Genomic DNA, 18,761 nt, shown 5'->3' on the forward strand with positions numbered 1-18,761 from the left:
TCTGCAGTGTTGTCAAAGAAGCCGCTATTTGAGAGTGGTGCTGTTCGATACGTCATGATTTGATTTCTCTGAGTATGGCAAGTTTCAAAGAGAAATACTGAGACTGAAAAGAAGGCTGGCAGCCTGGAGTACAGAAATGTGAAACCTCCTCCATAATGGGGGAGGAAAGATCGACAGTTACTGTGTCACCACTTGTCAGAAAGAGGAGTAGAGGTATACTGCAGAGCTTGAGTTGTTCTCAAAGTAGTTTTACATGGTACCTTGTGCTAGCTGTCTGAGAAACACTTGGGAAAAGGAGGAGTTCAGTAAAGGATATAGACTGTTGGCCACAATGCTTTAAAAAGTGAAAAAAAAAAACTGAGTTGTTGTGGGGTGTCAGATCACAGTTAATTATATCTCAGCAGCACTTTTTTTTTAATTTACAATACACAGACTGAATGGATATGAAATTCAATATGTGTTATCTGGAAACTTTTGTCACAATTAGATGTACAATTAGAGGCACACCTTTTTATTTATTTATTCTTTAAAAGGAAACTGTCAATAATATCTCTGAATGCTAACTGAAGCTTGTGTCATGCTAGGAATACAGACCCAAACAGTGATGAAAAACAAGTCAATAAACTTTGTCACACCATCCAATAAAATGATTCAACTACATAAGCTGTACATCAGCAAAAACAAATGGGGAGGCATATACCGTGAAAAGTATTTGTCCCATTTCTGATTTCTTTAGGTATTACCCTGACTGATGATAAGAAACTGACTATAATTACAGTGTTAAAACTCTATCCTGATATCTGATATCCTACAGTCAAGGTTCATGGAATGAAATATACATACAATATTTTCAATCCGGTCTTGAAGTGAATATAAGTGTATGAATCCTGCTTCCGGATCTGAACTACTCTGCGTTTATTAAGGCTGTTGTGTTTTTAACCTGTTTTAATGTTTTGTATCTTGTTCTATTTAATCTAAACAAGACCCTAAAAAAGTCAGTGATCACTCTTAGGCTCTCTCGGTTTATTACCACTATTCATTTTAAAGCTCAGTATTTAAACCCTTACGATGTAACTACAACTCGGCCCATGCAGCAGTATATTAATGATTAACCTTGTATTGTGGATGAATTATCTCAGTTATCCCTAACAATCGTGAACCCTCACGTTAAATTTTATTGAGTGGAAAAAAGTTAGCATTCATCCTCCGATGTCACTGTGCATTAATGTGTTTCAATTATGCTAACCATAGCTGTGTAGCTAGCCACTACATACCAGCTAGCTCAAATTCAGGAAGACTACGAATGTCACTGCTGTTTAATTTTCTCTCTTCGTTTATGTCGGAAGGGATAGCAGAGTGTTGGGAAGCATTTGAGTAACAAAGTGTTGCAGGTTACCTTTGTGGTGGCCATCTTGTTTTCCCAGTAAAGAGGAAGCCTGCCTCAATTGCAGCTCTTCTATAGGCCAGTCTGTATTAAGGTGTGTCTTTAGAGTATTTAAAGGGAGCAGGAAATGGATTGGGAGCCTTTTTGAAAAGTTACTGTCTGCATGTGTATGATGTTGGCAAGAGATAATAAAACAATTACTTTAATTAAGATAGAGTGAAGTCTGATGTTTCCCTCACCACCCCTCACTGCGTAACACAGAGCTATATGTTTTAATTTTTTTCAAAAATCCTTCAGTCAGAACATGCTTTATCATGTTTAGGTAGAAAGCGAGCTACCTTCCTGCTAACTTCACAAATCCTGTTTTCATGGATGCCTGGGTGTTAAACTTAATTGTTACACCTGCTAGAGCAGCCACACTGATCATTTCATTAAAGATGAAAGATGAAGATAGTTTCTAACCCTCAGTGTTACCGTACTGTTCTTTTGACTTTGGGACCGAAAGTAGAGTTTGAACCCGGCAACGACTAATGACATTAGACTTAAAGACCGGATGTATGTATATGTATATGTATATGTGTATATATATATATATATATATATATATATATATATATATATATATATGTGTATATATATATATATATGTGTATATATATATATATATATATATATATATATATATATATATATATATATATATATATGTGTGTGTGTGTGTGTGTGTATATATTATACACATGTATATAATACATGCATATGTGTGTGTGTGTGTGTGTGTGTATGCCTCTTTTATTCCATGCATTTGTTTGTTTCACGCAAAATTAAATAGGAATAAGGCCTTTGGAAACAATGATTTTATGTCATGTCCCATAACCTATCCAAAATGCACCATGGCAACACTGTTTCCATGCAATCCTCCAAGGAAAAAAAATAAATGACAGCATGAAACTGAATGCAACTGAACAATAGCTTAGAAACATACTGGGGCTTCTAATCAAAGGGTTTTTGAGTAACTGAATCTATTCTGGCCTCATATTATTATGGGGTTAAACCCATTGGAGAGAGAGAATTGTAGGAAAAACAACAAACAAACAAAACAAACAAAAAGATTACCCCCAATCTGTTGTATACCAGTATCACTGGTAATGTCAAGGTGTTTAATTTACCATTTAATAACATGTGGCAGGAACTATAACAAGAGCAGACCATACAAATCATCTACATGGGTGATGTAGAGCCAAGAAAGTGAAGCACAATGTCTTTTATAAAAAGAAACAAAAGAACAAAAACAAGAACAATAAAAAATGTTTGCAGTGAAAAAAAAAAGATGAATGGCTTTGTTTATAATAGCCTCCAACACATAGACGTGTCCACGCCTACAGTAGGTTTTCACAAAACAAAGTTACATAACGTAAAATCCACTATATGAATAATAACAAATAGAAGAACACACTGTACATTGGTCAACCAATGTAGAATGGAAAGAAAGCAAAGAACTCAACTGTCTTTCATAACTTTTAACAAATAAACATGTAACTGCAAGAAAACCATATAGTCAAAAATATGAGTCATTTACGATGGTTGACCAATAAAAGTTGGTACACAAACCCAAAGTGCACAAACCTATTTGTTGGTTAATACATACATGCAATTTGAACTGTTCTAAAGGGAGTTGTGCAGTAAAATATATTAAAATGTATTTGTGACTACTTTGAAATAGGGGTGTGTATTGGCAAGAATCTGGTGATAAATTATGTATCACAATACAGGGGAGACAATACAATATAAAGAGATACTAAAAGCCAGACGATATTTGTGTTTGTGTTAATTATTGGAAGGAAAACTCACAGTAAACAGTCCAAACTGTTAAATGACATGAGCTTGACATGAGCTATCTCAATTAAAATAGAGGGACACTTTCACTAGAGGAAACAAAAACACTCTCTCTTTAAGTTCAAAATAAATGGAGAAATTAAAATCTTGTCAGAAGTCATGTCAAATAAACAAAAACCACTTTACCGATATATCAACTATTTCTTTAACATATAAAAGTAAACAATGTAACACTGAGGTCTTACTTAGTGCAGCATCAAAACGAAGCACTTTTTATGTTATCTTAACATAAACAAATATAAATCAAAAATTTAATTGCTTGAAGAATTCATCAAAGTAAACACTGAAAATATATAAGTGTAATTAAAATTAAGTGCTAATAAAAGAAAGTACACCCCTGCAATGTCCATCAATGCAACACTTTTTGTGCAACCTGAAAAGGGGAATTTGTTCATCTGTGTGACTGAAGATTCCACTGATCAGTTACGTAATGTGCTGTAACAGTTATGTACGATTCAGTGGCTCAAGTACAAGCGTCGCATGTCAAAGCAACTGTCTCTGCTGAGCTAAGTGAGTTCAGCACTGTTGCTTTGACTTCCTGGTACAAATTTGGCAGAGCGAGTGGTGTGTTGTCGGGAAGGAAAGGTGTAACGGGGCTCCAGCATTTTAATCATATTACGAAATCCTTTATACTCCACAACAGTTAGAGGGCACATGTCTTTGCAAATAAAAACAACTACTGACTGCGCTATTTTTGTTGCACTAGTTGAAGTTGCTGGTAGTTTCGAAAGGTTAACTTCTTCAATTGTACGTTGAGCACCTCCTTTTGTTTTAAAATTAGCATTAGACGCTACATCGCTATGGTGTCTAGACACATGTACTTGTAAATTTGCTGTGGTATCCAAATATTTGACTCTGGCGGTGCAGATTTTACAAACTGCATAGCTTTTGTCTTTACAGCCTTCTTTTGTCCTGAATCCTAAATAACTCCACACATCTGCTTTGAAAGCTGCTGGGGCCAGCTGTATCCTCTCCTCTTCAGTCAGCACAATTTTCCACACATCTACTGTACTTCTTTGGTTTGGCAAAATAGACACTTCTACGGCACATGCAGTGTTATTGCGAGACCTCATTTTTCCGTTATAGTGAAGGCGGTAACAACTGCTAACAACTAGCGGCCAGAGTTTGAACGCAACACATAAAAGTAATACTCTTCTCAAAATTCTCAACAAAAAAAATCGATAACACTGCTTTTGAATATCAATTCAGTATCGTAGCACGAAATATTGCAATGTATCAATATTTTCTCACATCCCTACTGTGAAACATATGATACTCTTATTCAGGACTATGCCATTCCTTCACCTAAGATCCTCCCAGGCTATATGACACATGAATCCAGGAAGTTTTCTTTTTGGCTTTCCCCAGTTTTTCTTTCCATTTGGCCACTTAAAAGTTCGGATATATACACAGGAGAGTATCTTGATCAAATACCCAACCATTACAAGTGGTTTCTTACAAACAAAAGTGTGGAAACTTAATTTGTGGCTTCTTTGTGTGACATTACAACAATTAAGATATATACATTTGCAATACATTATTGACTTGTGTTTATGAGGAAATGAAAAGTACACTAGTCCAACTAAAAATGCCTAATTTGTCAAACAAACACTGGAATCTAGGCTGAGAGGTGGTGTTATAGCACTGCAGAGAATTAAGTTAGCTGTAGCGCAAGTCAGGCAACTACATTTTACAATATAGCTCTCTTGCACTAAGGTGTCACTGACTTTTCTTGAAGTCAGTATAATGAAACAAAAACAACAAAAAAACTAACTAACTAAATAAAGTTTTTGTTACATAAAACATTCTACATAATGGCAGAATTTTTTCTATTTCTTGTATTTAGCATGACTCCTCTTATCACACTTAAGGTATGTACTACATATATAGTGTAAGTAAGAGGAAACTCCACTAGATATTGAGTTATTGTATTTAAAATCTTCAGTAAGACTATGATATGTTTGTACAACTGGTCTGTTTTGGATGCCACAATGTATAGAATAGATTATTCAAATTTGTTTAGTCACATTTTAATAAGATAAGGCCATTTTAAATAAGGAACTCTTCTAAAATTTTATTGATGGAAATGATGAGTCTGTCTTGTTGTCTTGTCCTTATCTATAGTTATTAAAATATTAAGCACAAATAATGTTATAATGAATTAATTGTGAGTGATGTGAATTATGTGCACAAATTTAGGCATGAGGAGAAATTACTGTGTGTATATGTGGATTTTATCTTTTCAGTTCGATTTTCCTCCTTAAATTTTGTTTTTCTGAAAACATTTTTTTGTCCCCTCAAACATCCAAACCTGGCTGAAATCAAGACGTGCCACCAGAACAGTCCACCACTCTATTTCTGATGTTTCTGATGAAAACCAAACTTGGAAACCAATATTTACTCACGTGTTGGGAAAGAATAAACATAACTGATATTTATAAATATTAGACTATCTAGAACAATGACTAACTTTAACTTGAAGTGTATGCGTTTCAGTGAATTTTATGGTAGATGTTCCTAAACGTGATGGAGACAACTTTGGTGATGTAGCGAGTGAACATTAAGGTGTCAGTTTGTAAACATGTACAGACGCTCTGATAGCAACATCTACCGTCTGAATGATGATAAAAGACTTTTCAGTTACTTGAGGCTTTCCACCAGCTTATTTGAGGCTGTATGTCTCCCTGAGAGTTGCCCTCAAGCCTGCATAATCAATTTTAAGTTGTAGCTTCCATGTTATTGCTATATCTGATTTCTTGCTAGGAGAAAACCCCCTCACTAGTTTAAGCCCATTTCCACTAACAGCGACTTGAGAAGACTAAGCCATCACCTTTGATCTTTAAAATTGACCCTCCATTGTATTCGTTGTTTCATTCATTTTTCATAAGCAAGAAGCATCTTGGATTTTTAATTTGGTGTAGTCTAATATAGAGGTATTGGTAATAACCTGTTTAAACATGGTTGTGTTTTTTGTGTGTTGCATACTGTTCTACATACTGATTAGGGAAAGGTAACGGATTGTCTCTCTTGAAAATATCTTCATGAATCATCTGTTTTTCAGCTCAGAATCAAGAGTTGTGTGGTCTTGAGGCTAGTATTAGTCATTAACCAATCACATCATCACCTACCCGTTATACCCGCTTTGCTGGAAAAGGATAACAGAATTGCCCCCCCCCCAAAAAAAAAAATAAATAAAAAAAAATATATATATATATATATATATATTTAAATATATATATATATATATATGTGTGTGTGTGTGTGTGTGTGTGTGTGTCTACGTGTGTCTGTGTGTCTGTATTGATCATCGTATTATTTTTGTAAGGGAATAGGATGATGTGATGTTTGTGTTTTTTAGTCAGTTTAATTATTAGGAATTTTGAACATGCTGTTCATTTATCTTGTCATTAGCAATACGGTGAAAATAAAATTGGCCAATGACCCATTTGGCTTTGGCCACTTATTCCTTAAAATAATTACTAAAAGACTTAATTATAACCTAGAAATGTAAGATTTCAAAGAAGTCCATATTTATGAGGCGAGGTGGCTCTAAAGTAATACATCACACTGTTGCCACATGGGAAATAAAGGATCCAGTAGTTATGGTGCCTGAACAATACTATGAAATGAAAAAAATTCTCAGCTTTTGCTGCTTTGATTTTCCCCACTCAATCATAAATCTGTCTCTCTAAAGTCCCCCAGTTTATGGAAGTGCATTACCAAATCACTTGAGTACTTCTTTAACAAAGGGACCACTTTATATCGTTTTTTTTTACTCTGCTTTTAGGCTTTGAAAAGTCACACTGGTAAACAGCTGTTAAAAGAAAAAAAAAACCTTTAGAAGATTGTCTTCTTAATAGGAACTGTTCCTAGGTATATCATATGGTAGAGTAACAAGTGCAACACAAAGGATGAAGTTACCTCATACCATCAAAACTTGACAGAGCAGGTGACAGGAAAAATAGTTCTCTTGAGACAAGACGACGACAACTGGTGCCGTTTCCTTGAAGGCACACATGAGTGAGCTTTGCCCGTCAAAATGTCAGCAGCTTCAGATGATGACATCACACCAGATAAAGCCTGTTCTGTCCTTATTGTGCGTCCCTTTGCCCAACTTGACAGACAGCTAACGGTTTCAATGAACATTGGAGGCGGAAGTAAGTTTAAGGCTTTTTACTTCGTCAGTAGTTCAATGATTGACATCCTTTTCTTCCCGTAAAACTAAAAACAAACACAAAGTAAATGTCACAAGATGTCTTTTCCTCTTTACACACACTTCTAGGATATGAACTATACTGTTATATAGTATGTGTAATCAACAGCGACTCAGTATTGATCACAATACAACTTAGCGAGTTTAGCTTCCTCAAAGATAAACATAGCACATGAAATAACTGGTTTCTAAACAAATCTATGTAATAGAAATGCACCAAATAAACTTGTAAACATGTTGTACATTAATACTCACAAGCAATAACTCTCCAAGGCAGAAACGTTTTAAAGAGCAACAACATATTCTGCAGGCTAACAAGCGACCAGCTTCCTGTTTCCTCTACCCACAGGAACACAGAAAAACCCCACCAAAATAAAAGCTGGTGAATATTTCCACTATGACCAGCAGAGGGTGCTGAAGAGAAAGAACCTATGCATGCCATAACACTCCCCGTCTGGTATTGTAAAATACCATTATGAACCAACTGAAACATCATAAACTGCAAGATTTTACAGATTATATCTGAATACAATGTTTACCATCATGACAAACATACTTCTCAGTCCTTTGGGAACATCAATAACACTGTCTCTGACACAGGTCTCAGGTAAGTATTAATAGTTCCATTTCTTGAGACCCTCACTTCAATCTTCCTGACCCTGCCATCCTTATCCGGGAAGATCTGGTTGACAAGTCCCATTGGCCATTCATTGCGCCTCGCTTGTGCATCTTTGATGAGCACCAAATCTCCCACCTTGAGGTTTGCAAGGTTACGTTGCCACTTGTTCCGGCTTTGCAGTGTCCCTAAGTACTCCCGTCTCCATCTGGTCCAAAATGTGTTTGCAAGGTGTTGAACTTGCCTCCACTGCTGTCGATGGAGATCCTTCTCAATAAAACTTCCCGGAGGGGGAAGAGGAGTGCACACCTTCTGAGTGAGAAGCATGGAAGGTGTCAACAGGAAGGGTGTGTCAGGATCTGTTGTGATAGGAGACAAAGGTCTAGCATTAATGATGGCTGTTACCTCTGCCATTAGAGTAGAAAGCACCTCATGTGTCAAGTGAGAGTGCGGGGTTTGGAGAAGCATTGCATCCAGGATACGTCGGGACAATCCTATCATACGTTCCCAGCTTCCTCCCATATGAGAAGAGTGAGGTGGATTAAAGATCCAGGTGCATCCCTCTTCTCCCAGGTATGTTTTAATGCTTGACACGTCGGGATCTGTCAGTGTGAAACCTAGCTCCCGGCAAGCACCAACGAAATTAGTCCCACAATCGGATCGAATCTGCTTAACAGGCCCTCTCAAACTGAAGAATCGACGCAGGGAATTGATGAAACTTGATGCGTCCATCGACTCAATCAGTTCAATGTGCACAGCACGTGTGCTAAGACACGTAAAAAGAACAGCCCACCTTCTGCTATTTGCCTGGCCTCCTCTTGTGCGCCTTGTGACCACAGACCAAGGGCCAAATACATCCAAACCCACGAAGGTGAAAGGAGGTTCGGTGCTGATACGATCAGAAGGCAGATCTGCCATTCTTTGCTCAGTTGCTTTCTTCCTAAGTCTGTTGCAGGTGATACAGTTGTGGATAATCTGTTTGATTAGCCTCCTTGCTCCTGTAATCCAATATCCAGCAGTACGGACTGCACCTTCTGTGAACACCCGTCCCTGATGCATTACTCGCTGGTGATGGTGTTCTACTATCAACTTGGCAACATGGCTACCACCTGGAATAATGAGAGGATGTTTCTCCTTGTAGTTGATGTTGGCGTGTTTGAGCCTTCCACCTATCCTCAAGAGTCCTTGATCATCACAGTAGGGACTGAGTTTTTGTAAAGAGCTGTGTTTTGGTATGTCTTTACCATTAGCAATACAGGCAAGTTCCTCCTCAAACATTTCCTTCTGCACACTTTTGATGACGACAATCTCAGCCTTTGTCAGTTCCTCTGCTGTGCGAGACTGTTTGCAATGATGCCATGAACTGCAAGAGGGACCTTCATCTTTGCTCTTGAAGACCTTTGCAATATGAATGAGCAAACTAAGGGCCTTGAGGAGTTTCTTCAAAGAGGAAAAACGTCTGAACCTTTGCGATCCAAGCAGAGACCCATCATTACTCGTGTGAGTGACAAAGCTGCGTATTTCATCATCCAACTCGGGGTCCACAAGGTCATAGGTTTCAGCTTCTCTTGTAACACTAGCTTGTAACAAGAAGGCAGGTCCTTTAAGCCAGGCACTGTCACCAAGCATGGCGGCAGGCACCGAGCGTGTGCCTATGTCAGCAGGGTTAGAGCTCGTAGGGACATAGTGCCATTGTTTTGGTCCTGAAATCCTCCTGATTTGCTGCACCCTGTTGCCAACATATACATAGAACCTCTTCGTCTGGTTGCTTATATAGCCTAAAACCACACGACTGTCTGTGTAGAATTCAACTGCCTCAAGATTTAGGTCCAGTTCACTTGTGATGACTTCAGCAAGCTCTGCAGCTAAAACAGCAGCTCCCAATTCCAGTCTTGGAATTGTATGAGCAGATTGTGGGGCCAATTTTGCTTTCCCTAGAACGAAGCCCACCTGATGGTTCTGATTTTCGCCAGTGGTCTTTAGGAAAGCAACTGCTGCAATGGCTTTAGTGGAGGCATCTGAAAAGATGTGTAACTCTTTTCTGATTGCTGTTGACATCGTAGCAGAAGCGTAGGTCCTTGGAATATGTACATTCTTGAGATCGACAAGAGATTCTTTCCATGTATCCCACTCGGCCTCCCTTTCTCTAGGCAGTGGAGTGTCCCAGTCTAGGGCCTCACTTGAAAGTTCTCTCAGCAGCATCTTTCCCTGGATTGTAACCGGTGAAGCAAATCCTAAGGGATCAAAAAGACCATTGATTGTAGCTAAGACACCTCTCTTTGTAAAGGGCTTCACTGTCTCTGCTACTCGAAAGGTAAAGGCGTCTTTCTTTAGGTCCCATATCAGACCAAGACTTCGCTGTGTAGGTGTCACATCAGTCTCCAGATTTAGCTCTTTAAGCCCCTTTGCACGGTCATCTGGAGAAAACGCATCAAGAACCTCAGAGCTGTTTGATGCTATTTTATGCAGGCGAAGGTTAGATGTGGCAAGCATTTCCTGTGCTCTCTTCATTAGATCAATAGATTCACTGGCTGTGGGCCTTGACATAAGCGCATCGTCAACGTAGAACTCCCTCTTAATGAAGCGTCGTGCATCTGATCCGAATTCCTCTTCACCATGAGCTGCTGCACATCGAAGGCCGTATATAGCTACGGATGGTGAGGGGCTGTTGCCAAACACGTGAACCTTCATTTGATACTCACAGATGTCATTGGCAGGATTGTTGTCTTCATGCCAGAGGAAGCGCAAATAGTTTCGATGGTCCTCTCTTACAATGAAACTGTGAAACATCTGTTCAATGTCAGCGGTTACTGCAACAGTTTCACGTCTGAACCTCAACAATACTCCCAATAAGCTATTATTGAGGTCAGGTCCAGAGAGGAGAACATCATTGAGAGAGACGCCATGGCACTTTGCACTTGAGTCAAACACAACCCTGATCTGATCCGGCTTCTGAGGATGGTACACCCCAAACGTAGGTAAGTACCAGCACTCCTTGTCCACCTCAAGTGGAGGAGCCAGTTCAGCATGGTCACGATCAAATATGTTCTGCATGAAAGCAAAGAAATGCCTCTTCATTTCAGGCCTTTTTTCAAGGGTGCGCTGAAGAGAGGATAAGCGTTTGACGGCCTGGTCGCGATTGTTGGGCAGCCACTGGCGAGGTCCCTTAAATGGAAGTGGCGCCACCCAGCTGTTGCTGTCATCTATGAACATCTCTCTCTTCATGACCTCTAGGAACAGTTTGTCTTCAATAGAAAGGCCGATTTTGTTATCGTCCTCGGATGTATCAAAGATGGTGCTTCCAAGAGTGCATGCCTTAACTATAGATGTTTCGGTGGTAGGGAAGGCTTTACGCTCAGACTTGGACCCATAATTCTCTTTGATATGAACCATATTTGGACATGGTCTGAAATAGGATGGGCGATTGTTCTCAAGCACATTAGTGTGATAGGCATCCACAGCTGCAGGCTTATGAGCATCACCTAAACAGACGTCACCAATGATGACCCATCCCAGGTCCAGTTTCTGTGCATATGGGGCATTGTGAGGACCGTTTCTATGCTGCCTCGCTTTGTGGACACTAAGTAGGTCACGTCCAAGTAAAAGGAGGATCTCAGCTTTGTGATCGAGTGGTGGGATGAGATGGGCTATTGGCCTTAGATGAGCATGTTCTGCTGCCACCTCAGGGGTAGGTATCTCAGCTCTGTTACTCGGAATGTTATTACATTCAATTATTGTCGGCAGCGTGACTGATGTGGCTCCGTCTAGTGACTCCACTACAAAGCCTGTAGCTCTTCTACCCATCATTTCTGTTGTTCCCGCACATGTACGAAGTGTGAATGGAGACTCTGACCCCTCTATGCCATAAACATCAAAAAACTCTGACCTGGCAAGTGACCGATTACTCTGATCATCAAGCACGACATAAGCCTTTGTCACTCGCTCTGGCTGCGCTTTTGGGAAAACCTTTACCAAGCAGATCTTAGAACAGGATCTTCCTCTCTGAGCTTCTCCACATACTTCGGTACAAGTCGATGTTATAGCAGGCTGAGTTGTCTCTTCTGTGCCCTCCCCGCCATGACCAAAGAGAGTTGCAGGAGGTGGTCCTGGATGAAGGGCAGAGATATGATTCCTGTTTTCACATTCTGTACACTTGATTGTTGTGCTACAGTTCTTGGCCATGTGACTAGTGGAAGAACAGCATCTAAAACAGATACCATTGTCCTTGAGGAAGGTCTTACGCTCCTCAATGGGTTTATTGCGAAACCCTCTGCAGCGCTTGAGGGGATGTGGCTTTTTATGAATAGGGCACTGCCTTTCCACATCACAGGTTTGCTCTCTCACGCTGTCTTGGCCAGCTTTCCCCTGTGATATTTCCGTCTTGTGAGCAGAGACCAAACCCTTATAGGTCTTCCTCACTGTAGTATCTGATCTAAAGTGGTCTGTTGTAGATGCTAAGAGCCTGAAGCCTGGATCATTGCGGGCTTGTGCCTCTCTGCAGACAAAGTCACAGAGAAAGGAAAATGGCGGAAAAATGACACTATGGTCAACTTTATACCTAAAACCCTGAGAGAGCCACTTTTCCTGGATATTGTGTGGTAACTTGTCCACAATTGGAGCGACACCACGTGCAGTGTCAAGATAGCTTAGCCCTGGGAGATAACCCTCTGATTTTGCTGCCTCAACCTCCTGCAGCAGGTCACTAAGCTCTCTCAGCTTAACAGGATCTTTGCTACTGACCTTTGGGAAGTTTGTAAGCCTGTCGAACAGTGTTTTTTCCAATTATCTCTGGAGAGCCAAAACATTCCTCCAAGCGCTCCCAGGCTTTGTCCAGTCCAACTTCAGGACGACAGACATGCACCGTCTTTATTCTTTTCACATGCCGTGCTGAGTCGTGCCCTAGCCACTTAATAAGGAGGTCCAACTCTTCACTGGGGCTGAGTTTTAGTCCACTGATTGCATTCAGAAAGGAGGATTTCCACGCCCAGTAATTTTCAGGGCAGTCATCAAACTTTGTGAGACCAGCATTAATAAGATCCCTCCGTGCCAAGTACCTTGCTATATCACCCACCTGAGCACCGCCATCTGGTAGGAGTTGAGGTGTGACTTGATCAGGCGACCTTTCCCTTGTGCTCTCTGGTGGGTGCGGTGTTGAGTGGAGATAAATACCAGACTTTGGTTCCTGAGATAGCCCTGATGTTGGAATGGCTTTGTTTCTCATTTTGAACAAGTGAGATTCAACATATGGAGTACCAAAGCTTTGCCTGGGTTGAATCGTGGGCTTCAGCTCATGAACAGTTGACTCTCTATGCTCTTCCTCTGGTTTAGCACTCTTGGTTGGCTGTAGATGCTGCTCCACATACTGCCGTGTCCTTTCAGCAGTCTCTTCAAAGGCTGGTTTCCTTTCAGTTTTGACAGACTCCTCTGCTGCAACCTCAAGGATGCTGGCTTCAGCCATAGCTGCTGCTACCTCCTTTTCATACTGTAAAGTGTTCAATTTGGCTTCTATGCGAGCCTTTTCAATCATCATTTCTGACTCTATTTTGGCATAATCGGCTCGTGCGCGAGCTGCCTCCAGTTTAGCACGAGCTGCAGCAGCGGCTCGACTGGCTGATGATCCACTCGATGCTATAGAGGCCACTGACCTGGTCTCTAGAGCCGACAGCTGCGTTATTTCTTTTGTGGCTTGTGTGTCCTCCATCCCACAATGCTGCTGTGTGGCAAGCGTAAGCAGTAGTAGAGATGAGACGTGCTGGCAGACGAAGTTGCTGTCTTTGATTATCTCTGCCCGCTGAGAAGCTGCTTTTTTACTGTTCTGTCCTTATTGTGCGTCCCTTTGCCCAACTTGACAGACAGCTAACGGTTTCAATGAACATTGGAGGCGGAAGTAAGTTTAAGGCTTTTTACTTCGTCAGTAGTTCAATGATTGACATCCTTTTCTTCCCGTAAAACTAAAAACAAACACAAAGTAAATGTCACAAGATGTCTTTTCCTCTTTACACACACTTCTAGGATATGAACTATACTGTTATATAGTATGTGTAATCAACAGCGACTCAGTATTGATCACAATACAACTTAGCGAGTTTAGCTTCCTCAAAGATAAACATAGCACATGAAATAACTGGTTTCTAAACAAATCTATGTAATAGAAATGCACCAAATAAACTTGTAAACATGTTGTACATTAATACTCACAAGCAATAACTCTCCAAGGCAGAAACGTTTTAAAGAGCAACAACATATTCTGCAGGCTAACAAGCGACCAGCTTCCTGTTTCCTCTACCCACAGGAACACAGAAAAACCCCACCAAAATAAAAGCTGGTGAGTATTTCCACTATGACCAGCAGAGGGTGCTGAAGAGAAAGAACCTATGCATGCCATAACAAAGCCATATCACTTCAATGCAAATGACATAGTTTAGCTTTACATTGTTTAATGCGATGGCAACTTTGCTGAACTGTACAATTTGTTAGTTTACCTATAACCTATATCTTCGGTTATAGGTGACCTCCTTGGGCAGTCCTGCAGGATTTTCTGCAGTATATGAAAGTGCAGTTGTACCATATGCATCTATGAGTACGCTGTATCTACTTTGGTATGTCACGACATCTTTAACTCATTTAAGGCAAGATAGATAAAATCCCAGAGAGTTAACTCAGGTGATTATCCTGGGTGGTCAGCAAACACCAACTTGTGTAGCATAAAACATATATGGATTACTGATTTGTGGTTTTAATGATCAAACCTAATTGAAAGATTGCCTTGCTAAAAAACATTTTTTGAAGAAAGACAACATGTAAAAGAAAATACACCTAAAACACCAGAGAGACTCAGATATTGCGGTTTTGCACACAAGTGACCGCTAAACACATTATATTAATTCGAGACCAAAAACTCACCCCAACCAGTTAATGATTTTTTGCTAGAGGTTGATAGCAGTCACTCGGAAGCTGATTGCTAAAGCACCAGTCACAGAGGCCTAGAGACTAGTTTGTAATCCCCTGGGAACAGCCACTGACTAAGTAAAATTACTTATTTCCTTACTGGTCGGCAAAAACCTAATATTTGCTGGTGTCGCCAGTAGATTACTTAGACTGCCCATAATTTGCATGGAAAACAATGACTCTACAAGCGCTCCACTTTCTACTTGCCAAACAATATTGTAAAGTGCAACACAAACCAAAAACAAAGACTGTTTGAGTTCACAGTAAGTTTCAAGTTGTCTTGAAATGTGTTTGCTGTGCTGAGGTGTAAATGTTGCTTTTCAAGTGTTGTAGCGGTTTTATTTTTATTCATTAGAAAGAGTTTGAAAACAAGCAGGCAGCTGCCACAACACAAATTATATGGGAATCAGATAGTGATGAAACAGCAATCATAAGCAGGTTTTCAGTTTAGCATTTTCTCTAGATTTGATCAACAGCAACCACCGGGAACCACTCGCCACCAACTTGTGGAGTCAAGCTGAACCCACTATTCCCTAGCAGCCCTAGGTATGGCTGTATCACATTCAGTATGGCAGACAACCATTGAGCCATGTGGGTGTGACATCAAACCTCTATACCACTGCCTCTGCAGCAGAAACCTGCATCAAACCTTATATTCATTAAACCCACAATGGTCTCATCCAACACATCATATAAATATCATCATCAAGATATACAGTCTTAGATATTTGTTCTCCTTGGTTCTACAATGCCACTGCCAAACTATGAAAATATTATACCTAATAGCATCTAAAGAGAAATAACCAGAAATGTTTTGTACAAAAGAAGAAAAATTTAAATGCCACTTATATTGGAAAAAAAAGATTCTTATTTGTATTTGTTTATCTCATACATTAACATGTAGAATAGGAAGACTGGAGCAATAATGCTTTGACTTATGTTAACAAAATAAAAATATTCAAAACTATGAATGGTTCATTAAATGTCTTTGCTATATTCTCTAGTTGTAACGATTTAGCTGTTGCTACAGTTAGTAAGTTATCAGAACAAATTACTTTTCAAATATACTTTGACTTCTTGGCTGACCTTTTATTTTATTTACTGTAAGTGACAAATGTCAGACTTCCTTTATTGCACAGAAGAATATTGTTGAGCTTAGCTGACAAAAAAACACTGACTGTTTAGTGTCTTTCATTACATTGTCATCTGTAACCTTTTATTGATTATTTTTACTTAGTTTTCAGAAATACACAACAAGAAAATACAGTTATGCAAATTTTAATTTATTAAAATGAGTCCAAGCATTATTATTTATCCATAAATGAATGAAAGTCCCCAGAAGACTGTGCTACAAAATCTGGTAAAAGCCCACAAGGGGAAGTGGACTGTGAAATTTTTATGATAGTGCCAATTTAGTCAATAAAAGCAGATGTATCGCCTGCTGAGCACTCCCATAAGTAAGTGTTCACAGACTGAGTGAAGTGTCATCACTTTGGCTAGGACAGGAGCATCCTCAGGGCTTTTCTTGTGAAACCATCATCCAGCACTTCTTCCTACACATGACATCACTCCACACAAATGTCACCGTACATTAGAGAGGATTTGTGCCTACCACTGAAGGAAGTTTCTTCTAAAAGTAAAACACTTTGTTAATTAAAATCATTCTTTAGCAGTAGTTAATTAGATCATAATAGAGGTTTGTCTATTCACACCTCTGTCAGGACAGCAGATTGGTAGATTTGCTGTAATCTCATCTATAATCTAATGCAGGCTATACTGTCTTTTATGTGGTCTGTGGTGTTATATGCACAGAGAAACTATCAATGAAGTCTTGTGGAGGCTGTACCTCTTCCCAGAAAAAAAGAACTGCTGTGGGGAAAGGTCTGGGGAGGGGTCCTCCATAAGGACAAAGATAGGGACAGAGAAGACAGATGGTTTGAAAGAGGAGTGAATGAAGCCATCTATGTCCACTGTGAGCGACCATCTTTGAACAGAGGCGGTGGCTTACAACACCAACTGTCTGCCATCTATAATCCACTTTTGAGATCCCTTCACAGATGCCTTAACGCCCACTCACATCCTGAGCCTTCTGAGCTCAGGAAATCGCATGATAGGGTGGGGCTAGGTTTCACAGTGGGTTTACCCGAAGCGTTGGCTGATTGTGACCCACACCCGTTTTCACACCGTGGCTCGTGTGATTAGGTAGAAGATCAACAGGAGGGTCCATGACCCTCTTGGGGGACACTCCCATAGGTCTTAAATCTGGGGCTCTCCACCAATTGCTCTTCAAGGAAACTTAGAGAAGTCCAGACACTTTTCTTTCCAATCTCCTTAGAATATATGATCAGTATTTTCAAGATCAAATCTAATTCAGATGTGACAACATAAATTGTTAAATATTATTTTAATATGGCAGAATTAAATCCCCCTACTGTGCTATTACAGAGGTTCCATTTAAACATGAAATATTGTCAAAAATGAAACAACGAAAACAAAAGAAAAGAATAAATACATATTCCACTACAGTTATTTCATAAGATGATGTTTTTTCCTGCTTTCCTACAACTCATCAGCCTTTTTTTACCCACATCTGTGAATCTCCTGACAGAGAATTCAGTGACCCTGTTCATTTACTGAAGGTTTGGAGAGTTTGTGAATGTGTGAAAATGACTGGGCTCTGTTTTACAACATCATGGACAACAAGTTCTAACTTGTGAATCATGCAGTGAATGACAGTTGAGTTAGGGTTGATATTTTTTTTCCCACTCAGGAGTGTGGTTGTTTAACTCTATCAGTCCATCACAGCTGCTGCTCCACCACTTGCAATGCCAGAAAAAAACATGAACATCATTTCTTTAGAGATGCCCTTCATAGCAAGGCGTTCTAACTACACAATGTCAAAAATAGCAACAGCAATTCAAAAAGTTGAGATCAGAATCTATCGAACTCACCTTTTCAGAAAATTCTAATGTAGATTAGCAGACACGTGTTTTTTGTGTATTTTTTTAAGTGTCACGCAAAAACTAGCACTCAGAATCCTTTTGATTCTCTTGTATTTAGTTAGAGGGAGTTTTCATGCTGAAGCTTGGTGGCATAATGAAAAGTGACATTAGAACAGGATCCAGACCATCCCCCCATGCAGCACAAGTCCTGAAAATGAAGGGGAAGTTCTATATTTGTACTGTATAGTTTCAAGATGCAGTGCTAAAATCAGTGGGGAGGATCAATCCATCAGGTATTTGATGCTAACCTTGATGAATGAAACATGACATAACCAGTACTGACCAGTGCTGTTTAACTATTGCAAATTCCTTGAGTATTCATTTTCTTGAAAGGAAAACTGATGGCATAACAATGCCAGGGAGGAACAACTGTACTGTGTGTACTAAATCAAATGATGGTACAAGGTATTGTGTTTACATGCTCCATGGTTTCTAATCAGAGAGAATGGATCTGACATTCACAATATAATAACCTGCAACCCCAATCAGCTTCTGAAAATGATGGAGCTCTATCAAATACATTGCATCATTAATTTACTGCTTTTCTTTCTAACGAAGCAACAGTTTTGTCAGATTATTACACCCCTGCAGGGGAAATAGAGACACCCGCTGCACCTAACAAGAATCAGAATCCTAAACGGGAGAAAAAGTGACCGTATAATACTTATCTCCTTTCTTTTGAAATGTCATACCATAATAAAA

The 18,761-nt window shown here is 39.6% G+C and overlaps 1 protein-coding gene across 1 annotated transcript; it reads right to left on the reverse strand.

The window, feature by feature from the left end:
- Positions 1 to 12,806: 12,806 nt before the first annotated feature.
- LOC146701659 (uncharacterized) lies at positions 12,807 to 14,463 on the reverse strand. The gene is made up of 2 exons (XM_085467950.1): positions 14,308 to 14,463; positions 12,807 to 14,060 (listed from the first exon to the last, which is right to left on the reverse strand). Exon 2 carries the CDS (start codon positions 13,808 to 13,810, stop codon positions 12,842 to 12,844), a length of 969 nt encoding a protein of 322 aa, XP_085324076.1. The 5' UTR covers positions 13,811 to 14,060; positions 14,308 to 14,463; the 3' UTR covers positions 12,807 to 12,841.
- Positions 14,464 to 18,761: the final 4,298 nt, after the last annotated feature.

The sequence above is a fragment of the Copadichromis virginalis genome, linkage group LG9 (assembly GCF_057382275.1).
Source record: "Copadichromis virginalis isolate Kocher_CV1m ecotype Utaka linkage group LG9, C_Virginalis_male_GT1.1, whole genome shotgun sequence".
Classification (NCBI taxonomy): domain Eukaryota; kingdom Metazoa; phylum Chordata; class Actinopteri; order Cichliformes; family Cichlidae; genus Copadichromis; species Copadichromis virginalis.

Excerpts from the sequence above, each read along its gene's own strand:
- LOC146701659 (XM_085467950.1), bottom strand. The coding sequence starts at position 13,810 with ATGGAGGACACACAAGCCACAAAAGAAATAACGCAGCTGTCGGCTCTA.